The sequence below is a fragment of the Peromyscus leucopus genome, chromosome 8b (assembly GCF_004664715.2).
Source record: "Peromyscus leucopus breed LL Stock chromosome 8b, UCI_PerLeu_2.1, whole genome shotgun sequence".
In the NCBI taxonomy this organism is placed as follows: Eukaryota; Metazoa; Chordata; class Mammalia; order Rodentia; family Cricetidae; genus Peromyscus; species Peromyscus leucopus.
The window spans coordinates 74108599-74125942 of record NC_051086.1 but is presented as its reverse complement, the minus strand read 5'-3'; the positions used below and the strand labels follow the sequence as shown (position 1 = coordinate 74125942).

At 38.5% G+C, this 17344-nt stretch overlaps 1 protein-coding gene across 1 annotated transcript in view; it reads left to right on the top strand.

Annotated features, from left to right (window-relative positions):
- Positions 1 to 17344, top strand: part of Stxbp4 (syntaxin binding protein 4) — a 169381-nt gene that overhangs the window by 89986 nt on the left and 62051 nt on the right. The window contains exons 8-10 of the mRNA XM_037201184.1: positions 5615 to 5731; positions 7194 to 7243; positions 9382 to 9515. Of these exons, the coding sequence (XP_037057079.1) occupies positions 5615 to 5731; positions 7194 to 7243; positions 9382 to 9515 (301 nt within the window). The remainder of the gene's footprint in view (positions 1 to 5614; positions 5732 to 7193; positions 7244 to 9381; positions 9516 to 17344) is intronic.

Here is a 17344-nt window from a genome sequence, read left to right as displayed (position 1 = left end):
CTTAATCAGACCACCACATTTATCAATTGTTTCCCTCTTATGTGTTTTCAAAAGTCCTTCAAGCTCCAAAGATACAAAGATATTTATTTATATTAGCATATATATATATATATATATATATATATATATATATATATATATATATATTTGCCATGCCAGCCAGGTACTTTTCCATGTAGTTAACAAGGTTGAGGACATTAGGGCTTCAGTTCCTCTCCATTCATAGTAATGTCTTTATGTTCTTAAACCATCAGTATTCATAGAAACATTCTAATATCTCTCTTGGGGTTTCCTTTCTTTAGTATTGTTTGTATATTTTGAAACAATGCTTTTAGATACATTAAGGCTTGAAATTATACAACCGTCTTTTATGAAAATGTTAGGATTCTATCTGTAAATCGTACCCCTTACAATTATGTTCTATTTTCATTAAAATAGCTACATACTTTGTTTGATATTTATTTATATATTTTTAAAATTTTATTTACTTTCAACTTTTTAGTTTCTATTTATTTCAGTTATGTCTGTGGCAAACATGAAGTTGGAAATTCCTATCCCTGCCCCCAGCACACCCATTTCTTAATTGTTGAGCTTTAATTAGAAATAACTTTCTATTTGTAGACTTTCACTTATTAAAGCACCTGGTTAGTCTTTGTTCTCTGACTTGTTAACTGCAGCTGTCCATGTATTTAAGATATTTAACTGGAGTTTTATATTAATTCAGATATCTTCTGTGTACCTCTGCCCAATTACATGTAATTCTCTTTGCTGTTTTCAAAATTATGTACGGTCTCCAATATTTTTTTATTTAATTAATTTATTTATTTATTTTACATCCTGACTTCAGTTTCCTCTTCTTCCTCTCCTTCTACCCCACCCCACCCCCAATCCACTCCTCTGTTTCTGTTCAGAGAGAGGCAAGCCTCCCTTGGGTATCAATAAAGCATAGCATATAATGTTGCTGTAAGACTAAGCACCTCCCCCTTGTATTTAGGCTGGGCAAGGCAACCCAGTATGAGGAATAGATTCCTAAGTGCCAGGGAAAGCATTAGGGACAGCCCCTGCTCCCATTATAAGGAGTCTCACAAATAGACCAAGCTACACAACTGTCACATATATGTAGAGGGCTTAAGTCAGTCCTATGCAGGTTCCCTGGTTGTTGGTTCAGATTCTGTGAGCTCCTATGAACCAGAGTAGCTGATTCTGTTGGGTTTCGTGTGATGTCCTTGACCCCTACAATTCTTTGCTCCTGCAATCCTCCCTCCCTCTCTTCAGCAGGAGTCCCCAAGCTCAGCCTAATGTTTGGCTGTGGGTCTCTGCATCTGTTTCCATCAGTTACTGGATGAAGGCTCTCTGATGACACTTGGGGTAATCACCATCTGGTCACAGGAGATAGCCTGCTCAGGCTATGTATCCACTATTGCTAGGTGTCTTAGCTGGGGTTACCCTTGTAGATTTATGGGAGTTTCCCTTGCATCATGTTTCTGCTTGACCCCAAAAAGCACCCTCCCCCTTTCCAATCATCTCTTTTAGTGCTCTCCTGAGGTGGTATTGTGTAGCAGGAATCTTTAAAAGTTCTTATTAATAAAATCAAACCTGGAGCCAGTTATTGGGGTGAATACTGGAAGATCAGAGAGACAGAACAAGCCACAGCTAACCTCACCTGGCCAACTTCTCAGCTGGTCTTGTTTCCTCAGACTGGAAGCCTCTTTGTCCTCATATCTGAATGGCTCTCAGCTGAACCGTACTGTTCAAAACCTAAAAGCTTAACCAACCAAATGCTTCTAGTTCCTGGTCTTCACGCCTTATTTGCCTTTCTGCTATCTGCCATCACTCCCTGGGATTAAAGGCCCCCGCTTTCTGGGATTAAAGGCGTGTGTCACCATGCCTGGCCATTCCCAATGTGGCCTTGAACTCACAGAGATCCAGAGGGATTTCTTCCTCTGGAGTGCTAGGATCAAAGGTGTGAGTGCCACCATTTTCTAGCCTTTGTATCTAGTGGCTGTTCTGTTCTCTGACCCCAGATAAGTGTATTAGGGTACACAATGTGTTCCCCAAAATATTGTGCACCCTAATAAACTTATCTGGGGTCAGAGACAGAACAGCCACAATATTAAACATAGAGGATAGGCAGTGGTAGCACATGCCTTTAATCCTAGCATTCCAGAGGCAGATATCCATCTGTTCAAGGATACAGCCAAGCATGGTGACTCATGCCTTTAATCCCAGAAAGCAAGCCTTTAATCCCAGGGAGTAGTGGTAGAAAGCAGAAAGGTATATAAGGCGTGAGGACCAGAAACTAGAAGCATTTGGCTGGTTAAGCTTTTAGGTTTTGAGCAGCACAGTTCAGCTGAGAGCCATTTGGATATGAGGACACAGTGGCTTCCAGTCTGAGGAAACAAGATCAGCTGAGAAGTTGGCCCGGTGAGGTTAGCTGTGGCTTGTTCTGTCTCTCTGATCTTCCAGTGTTCACCCCAATAACTGGCCTCAGGTTTGATTTTATTAATAAGAACTTTTAAGAACCCTGCTACACTCTCCCCCTCTACCCACTCGATGCTGGCACAGTGGTCAAGGCTGTTTGTCCTCCTCTGCAGCCACAGAGTCTTGGGCCTCAACTAAAGGTGGTGAGTGGGCATCTGCTTCTTTGTGTGATAGACACCTTCCAGCACATCTGTGCTTTGGATGCAGCTTAGGAAGGAACTCCTTCACTTGGGGCACTATTTTGGCAAAAATACTGTTATAAACCACCATGTGGTTGCTAGGAATCAAAACTGAGTCCTCTGCAAAAACAGCCAGTGCTCTTAACTGCTAAGCCATCTCTCAAGCCCTGGGTCTCTAATTTCGTAATGATTGTCCTGGAATATTTGACATTTTGTATTAAATTGTTAGGAAATTCATCAATAATGTTTCCCCCATCTACATATTAAAAGCCCTTTTGAACATAAGCCTAATCACCTCCCCTCCTTAATTTCTGTTGCTGGTAGATTCTAGTTCTGTCTTGACTTTATTGCTTTTGCAGTTTGGTTAATGTGGTCCAAGTTGGTCTGGATAGACCCAGTGCCTGGACCTTTTGTTCATAATTCCTTATTACATCTCAGGCTTTCTTACTTCCTTAAACAGTTGCTTCAGATTCATTTAGTGAAGTTCTGCTGATGATAAACTCTCCATTTTGTTTCTCTGAAAAACATTCTGATTCAACTTTGAAAAGAATATATTTAGATACATTTAGAGTATTGTGTTACCATATAACTGTCATTGTTTTTATTTCATGCTACCATGCCAGCCATCAGTCATTTGTAAGGTATTTCCTTCTGAATGGTTTTAAGACTCTTTGGCTTTGATATCAGTGTTTTAACCCCGTGTTCATTTGTTGATCCGATCTACTATAAATTTTGCTGTTTGGGATTCATCCAACTTCCTCATCAGAGGATCACTATCTTGTCCTTTCTAGAAATCCTAAACCGTTCATCCTGATTTTTCTCCGTCCCTCCTCCCTCCCTTTCTCTTTCTCTCCCTATTCCCCTCCTCTCTCCAGGATCTCACAATGTATGCCAGCCTACCCTTGAATTCATACAGGTCCCCTTGCCTCTACTTCCTAAGTATAGGATTAAAGGTGTGTACCACAATCCACAATGCTCACTTTTTTTTTAAGATTTTCATTTTGACTGCAGTTTCATAGCCAAAAAATTTAATGGAATAGGCCTGATGCACCACTTATATCAGAAACCAATGCCCACCTTTTAAAAAAAATGTCAATTTATTTTAAATGCATGAGCATTTTGCCTGCATGTATGTATACCATGTGTGTGCCTGGTGCCTGCTAAAATCAGCAAAGGATGTCAGATCCCTAGAAATGGAGTTACAGCCAGTTTTGTGCTGCCTTGGATGTTCTGGGTACTGGACCCAGGTCCTCTGTAAGAACAGAAAGCAATCTTAAGCAAAAAGCCATCTCTCCAGCCCCCAGGATGTTTCCTTTGATTCTTTCTGGTAGTCTCTGTGCAATCAAGAGACTCGCCTGTGTTCTCTTACCTCTTCTTCATTCTTAGTTCAGATTTTATTTCTGTTTAGTCCTCAGAAATTTTACTACGTTTGTTTTCTAGTTTCTCCATTTTCTTTTCAGATGTATGAAATTGAGCATTATTGTGTTCTAACTTAATAACTATATTTTTTTTTTTTTCTTTTTTTGGTTTTTCGAGACAGGGTTTCTCTGTGTAGCTTTGCGCCTTTCCTGGGACTCACTTGGTAGCCCAGGCTGGCCTTGAACTCACAGAGATCCGCCTGGCTCTGCCTCCCGAGTGCTGGGATTAAAGGCGTGCGCCACCAACGCCCGGCCTTAATAAACTATATTATTAAGATGACTCTGTCATTGGATCTATTTTGAGTTTCTTGTCCTTTTATATTTTCTTTATTTTGTTTTATTATTTATTTATTTATTTATTTTGGTTTTTCAAGGCAGATTTCTCTGTGTAGCCCTTGCTACATGGCTATCCTGGAACTCACTCTGTAGACCAGGATGGCCTTGAACTCAGAGATCGGCCTACCTCTGCCTCCTGAGTGCTGGGATTAAAGGCCTGAGCTACCACCACCTGGCCTATTATATTTTCAATTCTGTTTTTTAAGCCCACTAAACATAATTATCTTTATGTACCAGATTAATATATACATTGTTTTAGATCTAATGGTTAATTATCTGATTGTCAATTAATAAAACATATTTCTTTATGTTTAAGTGATTTTTTTTTAATTCTAAGTTCATGTTCTTTTGACACACAATTAGGGAAATTCTATGAAATCCCAATTTAAAAAATAGCTTCCAGAGAAGTTTCATTTTTGCTTTTCTTAACCTAGTACCAGTTTAAGTAATAATTTCAGGTTATGGATTTTCATGACATCTAAATAATATAAATTCAGCCCCCAAATGTCCTTCTGTTTCTCTAGCAATCATTGTTTGAGCTTTACTGGGTAAGGACTTACACTTGGCAGTTACTCAGGACAGACTTTTTTTTACCAAATCAGAGTACCTGTTCTATGAAAATCATATCACTCATTTACCCATCACAGCTCAGCATGCCATGTGTGTCTGATGAAACCCCCAATGTGGACCTCTAGGATCAGGATGTGCCTTAGAGCAAATGATGCTTCAGAATTCCCCTGCCACTGCGGCTCACTGGGAACTACTGCTGTTCTTCATAGAATGCTTTTACTTCTCTGTTGTTAATAGTTTGACCTTACATTGGAGTGTGTGTGTGTGTGTGTGTGTGTGTGTGTGTGTGTGTGTGTTTAGCACTTTGGGCTGTGCTATCCATAGGCTTTCTGTTACCCTGGATTAAAACAAGTTCTTAAAAAAACATGTAAGCTGAATGTAAGTCACCTAAAAATCAATAAAAGTCATATGCAGTGTGTCATAGAACTGAAAGTATCTATGAGGAAATTAACTTTTAAATATTTAATCAGTTATATTCCACCTCTCCTCAAAATCAGAAACCCTTTGTAAAAAGTGAGACAATAAATGAAATGGTAGTATCAAATACTAGTGTATGAAAACTAGAAATGGGCAAAAAATGTTACAAGTTGAAGAAATGTGAACAGTGTTGCTTCTGCCCTCTTTGTCCAGGAAAGTGTCCAGGACTTGAGAAAGAGAGTCACAGTTCTTGACTGCCAATTGCGAAAATCTGAAATGGCTCGGAAAACTTTCAAGGCGTCTACTGAAAGGCTCCTTCATTTTGTAGAGGTAAGTTCCCTCTTACATTGACCCTCTCTCTCCTTGGATTCCACACCAGTGAGTTCAGCTAAGCATGCATTGAAGAGACCCAGGAACAAAAACTCCAGGAATTCCCATAAAGCGCAGCAAGCTCTATGCCGAGTCTGTGTGAATGAAGCGGTGTAGTCACACCCGACAAGAGCACCATTGTCCTTCTCCAGTTCTCTCTAGAGTGCCAGTCACCTTACTTCTCATTTGTGTACTATGTGCTCAGGCCTGAGGTGGATGTTTCAGTATGAAACAAGGATAAAAAAAACTCGGGTCCTTATTTTGAATATAATAGACTATAAAACTATTTCCATAAAAGCTCTACTGTCTTATTTATAAGTCATTTAGAGATGATTTGAAGAATCCATAGGCTGTGTATAACACATGCAGACCTACTAAACCACTTGTGCATCTCTGGAGTTTTACTGTGGCTAATCATAGACACAGCGATCCTGAAACCAATCCGCTGTACTTAAGCTACTGAGGGATAACTATATTACATTGTTTTTTTATTTATTTATTTTTTGTTTTTTTGTTTTCTGTTTTTTTTTTTTTTTTAATCTTACCAGACCTGAAGGCACAGGTTGTAATCCTAGATTCTTGGAGTCCTGAGGCTAGAAGATAACAAGTCCAAGGCTATCCTGGCAACTTAATGAGACCCTATCTCAAAAGAAATAGTTAAAAAGAGGGTTGGAAATATACTTCTATGGTAGACTACTGGCCTGCCATCTGAGATCCTAAATTCAATCCCCAGTATTGAGAGAGGGAAAGAGGGAGGAAGGAAAGGAGGGAGGGAGGGGGAATAAGCACTGTCACAGAAAAAAGTTGTGGTGCCTGGTAACTACAGAAAGATCTCTTTCAAAACAGGAATTCTAACTTACAGTCAGATTTAGATTGGCCTTGATATATGAAAAGAATAGTTAATACTACATAGGTAGTTAGTGATAAATATACATATAATAAAATATTCTGTGTTTTAATAAATACTCTCCTAAAAATCCTGATACCATGTAAGCATAGTTTGGTAACTATTTTTGCTATCATGAAGTGCTAGAGAGAAGGCTTACTTTACCAGAGAGGAATGCTCACTGCTCTTGTGAAGCGTCTGAATTCCGTTCCCAGGACCCACATCAGGTGACTCACAACCACCTTAACTCCAGTTCCAAGGAACCCAACACACTTTCTAGCCTCTACAAGTATCTGCACACATGTACACACACACATACACACACACACAAATAAATACAAATATTTTAAATAAATAAATATCTTAATGATGTCCAAGTAGAATTTCATGTTAATGTAATTGATTCACCCACCATAATAGGAGCATCTGCATACTCAATGAAGGAGAAAATTGTAAATATTAATCAAGCAGAGTTTTTGTTTTTGTTTTTAAGCTATTAAATGTACAAATCTCCTTTACCATTTTGTTTGTCACTAGGCTGCTCAGGAAGTACTTTTGGATAGTTCTGCTCCTTTATCCAGTTTAAGGTAAGATTGCATTGCTTTCCACAGCATATGAACACTAATTTCTTTGTCTATAGTTGTTGCTAAAATACTCTAGAGTAGTTTTAGGATGCTGTGTGATTCCCATTGAATGCTCATTTTCACTTTTTGGAAGGAAGTGTACAAACATACTCTTTGAGTTCCATCTCCCTAAAAGAAACTGCTGAAGCATTTAGACAGCCATTGTGACTTTGTACTCTTAGATTGAGGATTCACACATCCTGTCTGTGTGTGGGTAAGCTGCTGGCGGCAGATGCACTACTGAAGACGGTCTCAGCATGGCAGATGCGTTATGTCAAATAGGATTTTGCAAAACATATTCACACAATCAACTCCTTTCATTTTCATCATTCGGTAGATATAAATAAAAGAAGTATGTTTGTAGACTACACCTTGATTTGTTATTATTCACAGCATGCTGCTGTCTTCCAGATTCCTCCTCGGAGCTGCAAACATACAAATGTTGGTTTGTCTCAAGCCACAGCTTCCCATTCACTTTGATACATGATGAAGGGTGTACACAGAGGCAGTATTCCTACCGGTCTATGTTCAAGTACTTGTTTCCTTATGACTACCATAGTTCATACTGTGTCCATCTCCACCAGCACCACTTGCAGAAACACAAACTACCATTACTGTTGAGAAACACAGCTGTCCAATAGAGGAAATAAGATCCACACACAGTGGCTTCTGCCTGTAATACCAGCACTTGGGAGGCTGAGACAGGAGGATCTCTGTTGAAGTCAAGACCAACCACCATGGCTACAGTGAGGCCTTCTCTTTAAAAAAAAAAAAAGAAAAAAGGAAATAATGTCTACAGTTGCTGACTTTTGTGTTCATTTTAATGTTTCATTTCTTATTATGAAAGAATCAGGCATTTTTGTTATTAACTGTTGCTTACAATATAATTCTGTGAATTCTATGAATATTGTTTTAGTAGGGATTTTTAAAACGCTCAGTAGCCATATTTCCATTTTACATGTTAAGTGTGCCACACCCCTTCAGTCTCATTTTGACCTTTACTAATTCAAATTTTTGGTACTAAATACCAAGTTTAAAAATAATTAGTTAAAAGCCAAAAGCCAATCCTTACCCTAAAACACTTCTTAGAAGAAGAAGGGAAAAAAAAGGCTACTCTAAAAGCTACAGTAAGCAACTTTTGCTGTGTCTTGAAAGTTAGACACTGCTACAGTCTCTTCTTCATATACTCCACCTTCTGTATGGATACTGGCCTTGGTCATTTAACACAGAGTAAAGGCTGTGTGTCTGATTGGAGATTTCTTAAGTTTATCCTTGTGAGTTTATGTCCTCATGGTTAAGAAGATGGGCTGTACACACTGATTTTTTTTTTTTCAATACAAAGTCGTCTGTCTTTTTCAAGTGAAAACTTTAGTGTAATTTTTTTGAGGAAAACGTTTCATTTTAAATTATGTCATAATGCATTTATTTCAGATGATACCTTAGTTAAACTTTGGAACACAAAACAAAAAGTAACAAGTACAGCAAAGAGATTTACAAGTGAGAAGGGGCTGGCAGGGTGGAGGTGAATAAGAAGGATGGGGGAGCATTACCAGAATGTACTATATATAGGTATGAAATTATCAGTGAACAAAATGTATTAATAAAAGGTAAAATCAAATGTCATAGTACAAAAACATATAAAGCCTTTAAGCTGTTTTGTAATTAGGAAAAACAAAGGGGAGAATTTAAACGATAATTTCTTAAGTAAATATACATATATTGAATTGATATTTAATATTAGTATAAGCAATTGAAAACATCTGTTTAATAAACTAAGGTTTATATGTTTAGTCTGAAATTTTACAAAATGAAACAAAAAGACCCAGCAAATTATTTAGGATGTAGGCTAGCCTTCATTTACTACCTTCTTGTCTGTAAAGTCAAATATCTCTAAATATGCCTATTTCCTATATAATAAACAATAGGAAGAAGAGATACTACTCTGTTTGATTGAACTCTTGTATAACTCTATGAATGTAATGTTTCTAGAATTGTACAAAATACTTTGGTACAAACAAAACGACACACACTCAGGTTTAGCAAAGGTGCCCCAGGGTCACTTGCTGTGCAGTGTGCTCAAGGCCATTTCCTTGCCCGTGCAGCGAAAGAAGAGCTGGGTTTGCATCACAGACATCGCTCCCACAGCTGGGAAGGAACGGACGCAGCTTCCCAGCAACGCTGCTTCTGGAATCCAAGGAGCTGGTTAGATCTGTTCGTGCCATCCTTGATATGGACTGTAAGTTATCCTCCTTTGTTTTGCACCTTTTTGATAATTCATTAAACAACGCACAACTACTCAGTTCTGATAGTTTAATTGCATAAAATGCATTTGTCTGCAGTAAAATTGATAGCTACTCATTTAAAAGCATTCACATGCCGATTATGGAAAAGAATATTGGCATCATTTAAAGTGCTCAAGAGGATGTCTAACTGAAGAGAGCTAATTAATACATGTCTTTACTTCTGTTTTCTTCCAAAGTATCTTTGACATTAGAAAATAATATCAAAATAAATTGCACTAGAAACCTGAAGGGTAAACCAATGCTGAGGAGGATTTCAAAAATATGCAACAGGTGTAGTAACATTGACAGGTTGAATGAGGTCTAATGGTACAAGGCCATAACACAGACCAGTGCAGACCGACTTCAACAGAAGGTGCCCAACAGCAATGAAATAGAAAGGACTGATGAGACATAGCCTGCCATGGTGGCTTCTAACTAAAATCTTAGCTCTTGGGAGCCTGAGGCAGGAGGATTTCTGTGATTTTGAGGCTAGTCTGGGCTACATAATGATTACTAACACAGCCTAGACTAAGTATTAAAGACCTTTCTCACAAGACCAAAAAAAGAAAAACAAAACACAAAAAAACCTATTGAATCGTAAGTTAAATAAACTATGAGGGGAGGGGGGAAAAAAGACCACAAACAGGAATAGCCAGAACAGGTCTTGCAGCAGTGAACAAGGTAATTAATGAAAAGGCTGTGGAGAATTGGAACCAATTCCCTGCTCTTCAGAGCTGCCAGCTTAGGTGTCTCCTCCTGAGTGGGGGTCGAGAGAGTGCCACTGTGGGAACTGTGTGATCAGTACTAGTCAATACTGCGGGGTCAAGAGAAGCAGACCAGTTTCTAAGTGACTCCCCACACCCAAATGACCGGACATTTCTACTTTTCCCTCATCGTGTCCTCAGGCGCTTCTGCCTCTTCATGAGAATTTCAACTTTAATAACTATTTTCAACATACCATTTATTTTCCTGCAATGAAAATTATAGGTGATTCTTCTAACTCTTAACATTTATAGAAATCAATAATAACATGTCCAAACTATAAACTAGAGGAAAAATAAGAGGAATGTGATTCATGACAGAATGATCTCAATAGCTGAAGTCTTGCCCAGCAGCACTAGGCGATGTGACGATGTAATGCTCTTACCTACACGTAGAGTCGCTACAAAAGTGAGAGCCATGGGGTTAGATTGACACAGCCACCTTAGGTTCTCAGTTTAAGTGCACAAGTTCACTGGCATCTGTGACAGGGTTGTCTAAAATGGTGAGCAATTCCCTGCAAAGTTTTGAACAAAGGAAGATGCTATGTTTTATTAATTTGTTCAGTGGTTCCAAGCTTGGAACAGCAAGGACATATTTAAACTATGCAAATGTATTATGTTTATCTAAAAACAAGATCATATTCCCAGATCATGTAGCTTAAAATTTTTTAACAGCATGAATTTCTTTTTTTTTTATTTTTTTTTCCTTTTATTTTATTTTACAATACCATTCAGTTCTACATATCAGCCACGGATTCCCTTGTTCTCCCCCTTCCTTCCCCTCAACCCTAACCCCCTTTCCCACCTCCTCCAGGGCAAAGCTTCCCATGAGGACTGAGATCGACCTGGTAGACTCAGTCCAGGCAGGTCCAGTCCCCTCCTCCCAGATTGAGCCAAGCGTCCCTGCATAAGTCCCAGGTTTCAAACAGCCAACTCAAACAACATGAATTTCTTATCAGACATTTGAACATCATATGAGAAAGAATAATTCTTCAATGCTCAGGATTGTCAGATGTATCTGATATGTTAGACTGGGATGGGAATCTGACATCCTTCCTCTAAACACTAAAGTGTGCCCCAGCACTTTGCTCATAAATAATGCCTCGTGCATTCCCATAGATGCTCTTGTGTGACACCATGCTTCAGCTGAGACCCTGATACTCATCAGCCCAGAGTCACCTAGTAACAGTCCATAGGTGGACAGAGCTGTAATACAGAAATTTTAGACAAAGAGAAAAAATGGTCACCAGGTAAAGGAAGATAATATGACATTCAAAACATAGCTACTAAATGAGTTATTATACTTAAAGATATGATATCCATTATACAAGAAGCATTTGCTATTAAAGAAACAAAATCCGAAGAGAACTTTATTTATTCCTGAAAAGGAATATTAAATATCTTTTCCTATTACATAAAAATAATACCCATTCAAAAACATTTTGTGAAGATTTAAAAAAGCATTACCCATACTAGATTTCCTAGCATAAAACTTGATTTTAATTTAATTTTTTTAAGTTTTGAGGTTCTATATTATAGAGTAAATATTTACTAATAACCATGCCCATCTAACAATGATGGAGACTGAGGTCCAAAGATGTTAGGTAAATACTGAAGTCATTCTTTAAACAGTACATATCAGGATGAGAATTTCAAACCTTGATATAAATATGATTTCACTTCATCTCTCTATCTGTCCACTGAAATAACCTACTACACTACTATTGTTCTCTTTTCCAATGTGAAGAAATGGGTTAGCCAATCAGGCCAATCGGCCTCTAGTCACACGATCAATTAGTAATAAAGCAAGGATCTATAAGCAGCTATGACTCATTTCAGAGGTTATGCTCCCCTTATCCTTCAAGCTGGGAGTTCTGGTTAGTTAAGGGTTCCAGATAGCTGATTCTTGCAGTGGTTCTCAACCTCCCTAATGCTGTGACCCTTTAACACTGTTCCTCATCTTGTGGTGACCCCCAACCATAAAATTATTTTATTACTACTTCATAACTGCAATTTGTTACTGTTACGAATCGTAATATAGTAATATAAATGCCTGACATGCAGGATATTTGATATGTGACTCTTAAAGGGATTGTGACCCACAGGTTGAGAACCACTGCAGTAGAGGATCTTACTGCTCGAACACCATATTAGCAGGCAACATGATTGCATTTTAAGTTGCACACACTTCACAACTGTGAATATACAAACATAAAAGGTACAATGAAGACTAATGATGAAATGGAACTTTATACAATGCTAATGTTATCATTAACTATCCTATTAGTCATTACTCTATAGCAAATCACCCCAAAACTTGATGGCTACAACCTTTTGGTATTCTGCCTTATGGCCTATAGCATACCAAGGTTTGACTGGACAGTTCTTTTTAGGGAACTCTGATGTGGTTACAGGCAGCTGACTCCTGACATTACAGTCATCCTATGATTCTACTAGGCTGGACATCTAAATGGCAACTCAACTTGGGATGTCAACTCTAATCCCTGTTCCTTACACCCTCTCCAACATGAGGGGCCTGAGGTAGTTGAGTAGTTGAACATACACCGTGGCACAAAGCTCCCACACAGATGGTTAAATGAGCATGTGGGAACTGCATCTCCTCCTTTGGCTTAGCCTCAGAACCTGCACAGTATTGATTCCACCATATTCTGTACATCTGTGCAGATGATTCCAGGGAGGGGCTAGGGCTCCACCCTGGATGAAGAGGTACCAAGATCACATTTTAAAAGATAGTGCAGGCAGATGTTAGTTTTGTGGTCACCTTTGAAGAATATGATTTTCAACATTCGAATATATCAGATATAATTAAGTTGGTCATGATGGCTACATAACATCATCCTTGTGTCACTTAATATGTGGCATTTAGCAGAAGAGCATGTGGCCTTTGTTTCTGTCTCTTCCCTTAATATCACTACCTGCTGTTTGTTTTGCTCCAACATTCCACTGTCCATCCTATTCCCTTCTGATCGTCTCTAAGCCAGGAACCAAATGCATAAAGGTGGATGGATGAATGACTGAATGGATGGGTGAATGAATGATCAAGGTAGGAAGGATGCACAGATAGACAGATGAAAAGGTAGGTAGGGATACAAAAAAATAGCTAAGGAAACAGATAATTTCCTCCTAATTGTCAAAATATTAAGTTGTGGATACAAATCTTCTTAGTAAGTAGTATTGCTTGGCTTGATGAACTAACATTCACAGACCCTTTGGTAACTTTTGACTTAAAAGATACATTTTTTTTTTTTTTTTTGGTTTTTTCGAGACAGGGTTTCTCTGTGTAGCTTTGCGCCTTTCCTGGAGCTCACTTGGTAGCCCAGGCTGGCCTTGAACTCACAAAGATCCGCCTGGCTCTGCCTCCCGAGTGCTGGGATTAAAGGCGTGCGCCACCACGCCCGGCTCTTTTACATTTTTTTTTTTTTTTTTTTTTTTTTGGTAAAAGATACATTATTGAAGATTGGAAACCATGCCTCTAAAATACTGTCTGTTCTCTTTATATGATGAATGTGTGTTTAAATTTCTATGTAACCTAATACATTTTTTAATAAAGTTATATGTCAAGAAAACATAACAATTCATTATGTAGAGAATTTCTCTATGTATTTTAGAAAGGGCTGAACCCAGTCGCTTCTAATAAATATGTGTAGACTCGGAATTCTGTGTATTAAACATTTTTATGTTTAGGTGGGAGCAGTAGAGGGAAACACCTGCATAGACATCGCCCAGTGGACATTGCTGCCATTAATTTTAATTACCTCACTAACATTAACCATTATCTCTGTCAAACATGATTATTCAAAGAAAATATTTGAAATTCAGCAGAACTTCTTTGGAAGAGAACAGAACACTAACGTGTGCACTTTTTATCCTTTGTAAGATTATATGTGCTTTGATGTTGAAACCAGAAAACAGTTTCTACACTGACTGCTTATTTAAGGTATAGCTGCTAATGTTGGCATATTTTGTCAGTATTTTTCAACTTTATAGGCCTAGCTCTTTAGGTTTAATGAGTCTTTTTTTCTGTAAGCAGTGATTTTTTTCATGTATATAATAGGAAACAGAAAATTACTAGAGTGAGGAAGCTCAGTCAGCCAAAACCCCCAACCTCATTTCTTTTGCCTTAGTTACCTGCATAGTTCAAGCAATGATTTAAAATATTCACTTGGGCAATTGCCTCCACTTTCTTTTAATATAAATACACTCTAGGATGTTACACTCAAGTTTTTCCTCGAAAATCTGTAGGATAAGTTCTGTTGGACCTTTCAGCTTAAAAACAAGCTCAGAAGACTGTGTGGAAGATTGTGTCCCACCAGCCAGCCCCCAAATAATGACACACAGACTTCTTATTAATTATGAAAGCTTGGTCTATAGCTTAGGCTTGTTCCTAACTAGCTCTTATAACTTAAATTAACCCATTTACATTAATCTATGTTCTATCATGTGACATTACCTCTCTTCCATCTTGCAGCTCAAGTTTCTTATTTATATCTTCTAGTGTCTCTCTTGCGACTAGCTTCCTCCTCCTCTTCCTTACTCTGTCCAGAAATCCTGCCTGTACCTCCTGCCTAGTTACTGACTGTTCAGCTTTTTATTACACTAATCACAGCAATACACCTTCACACAGTGTACAAATATACCACAAGAGAAGACAATCCTGAACCTGTTCTGGATTCTCAATTCCTGAATTCTGGTGAAATCCCCCTTCCAGAAATGTCAAATAATTGCATTTTGCATCCATTTTTAGAGTATTCCTGAAACCTAAGCTAGGATCCCCGTATGTAGAATCACAAGGATCACAAATGCTTTCTCCAGAATTGTAAGCATGGCCATCCCATCCTCATCAGAGTGCCTGTGGAGACAAATGTCAAGACATGTGATTCTGCATAGACTGGAGCTCTGCAGGGTCTCTGGGCTTCTTCCTGAGAGGTGCTCCAGTGAGCACAGGGGCTGTCTATCCACTCTGTGGGACAGATGACTTAGCCCTCAGCTCTGATGCCGCATATCAGAAGTGGAGGGTTCAATGGAATGCATGGAAAGTGCTCCATGGAGCTGGAGCTGAAGATGGTCCATACCAGATAATGCTACTGTTGAGGTGACGGCTGGTGTTACATGGTGATGATGTACAGCAAGTAATCTAAATTCCCTTTCTGTCTGGTATTTGGTAGTTGTCTAGAGCCTCATTCAAGTTGGATACATTTGGAAAGGAGGTAGATGAGAGCTCTTCTGGATATAAAGCATTTAACATCACTACTGTGATGAACGTGGGGAACTGCAGCGAAGTGTCTTCATCGGCACCTTATCCTTCAACTATCTGTTGGTAACCATGACGGTCTTCAGCCTGTTCTCCTGTGTTTAGTAAAACAGTGTGGAGGGAACATAGACATCTTCAGTGCAACCCCGGAAACACTCTCCCAATCTCTATCAATATCTGCAAGGCCAATATCACTGTGGTAACATAGTATAATCTTCATGTGCACTAACTGCTGCTTCCTATGTTTGATTGACATATAGATTGACAGAATTATTATGAAGCAGAAGCAAAAACACCCAGGTCTGACTTAAAATAACTTTAAAACTTCTTGCCTGTTATCCCATAGGAAACCTTTAATAAAATGAGAGCTCATTGGGTTTCTAGTGTATTAGTGTAAGAACAAGCATTTAGGGCTGAAGTGATGGCTCAGCTCCTAAAAGCAAGGCTTACAATTAAAGAAGAAAAATCATTTAACTTTCTGCCTTCAAGATTCTCATAGAAATGAACAATAGGTTATAAAAATAGAGAAAAACTTACAGAGGAATCCTCATACCTTTTCAGGGTGGGGTAGATAGGACCTCACAGTAGGAGAGCAGGAAAGGCTAACCTGTTACTCCCTCTCTTGAACAGTAGAATTATGGGAAAACTGGGCCCCTGGCAGGAATGTACTCCTACTGTGTTCTGGATGGAAAGGTAATGAGTAAAGTAAAAGGTGCCTGAGGGGTGAGAAACTGTTGTTACTGTTCTGTTGTGATAGTCTGTGGCTTCTTTGAAATCTGCAGACTTTACCCAGATTCTTTGTCAGTAAGAAGACCAAGTAGGTGTTGATCTTTTGAGAAGCACAGACAATGCTGTAGGTCCAATGTACATTGCACTATTAGTGTAGAAGGAGCTAGCACCAAGTGCATATGACTTTACACAGTCACCTCTGGTCCTGCCAACTACTCATGTATACCATTGTGTCATTCTTGTGTTCACAGCACAAACACACAAAGCCAACTCCAACAACCTGGTCATGTGTTTAGATACCCAAGAAGTCCCTACATCCTTTCAATAGTCAAAAGCCAGAAGTAGAAATATGTAACATAGTTACATACATATCTCATTCAAGCTCTTACAAACAGATATATACGACTATGTGCTTGTGGAAAGGCCCACAGCATTAAAACAAGAAAACATAGAGACTTGGGAGAGTTTAGAATTAAGATTGTAGTTGTGCTAAAGCCTTCCCATTCTGTCTGCATGCTTCAATTGGTATTTACAATTGGGTGTGTACTTTAAAAGATTGAAAGAGAGATGTGTCTATACAAGAAAAAAAATGAATATATCATAGCTGGTGGCTTAGGCTTGGCATTTCACAGAGCTGAGATGCAGTTGGGGCTCAATTTTCTACACCCACAAGGACCTAAATGATGCCAGAAAAGGAAGCGAAGGGCATGGATCATTTTGTAAGGAATACACTTTCTTCTCTCTTAAATTACTCATATATTAGGCATTTAAAAAAAAAAAAAAAACTTAGGAGCCATCTGGGCCTACCACTAATTAAAGTTGAAAGTAAACATTCCCATCGACTACAGGTGGGAATGTAATTTGGCACAGCATTCTTGAGAATATATATATAAGATCTTTTAAAAGATCTTTTGAAACGTTTTTTAATGTTAAAAATGTTTTAATGTATCACATATTTTAACTCACTAATCTCAATGATTGGTATTTTTACAAAGCAAGTAATAAAAGATATATGTGTAAA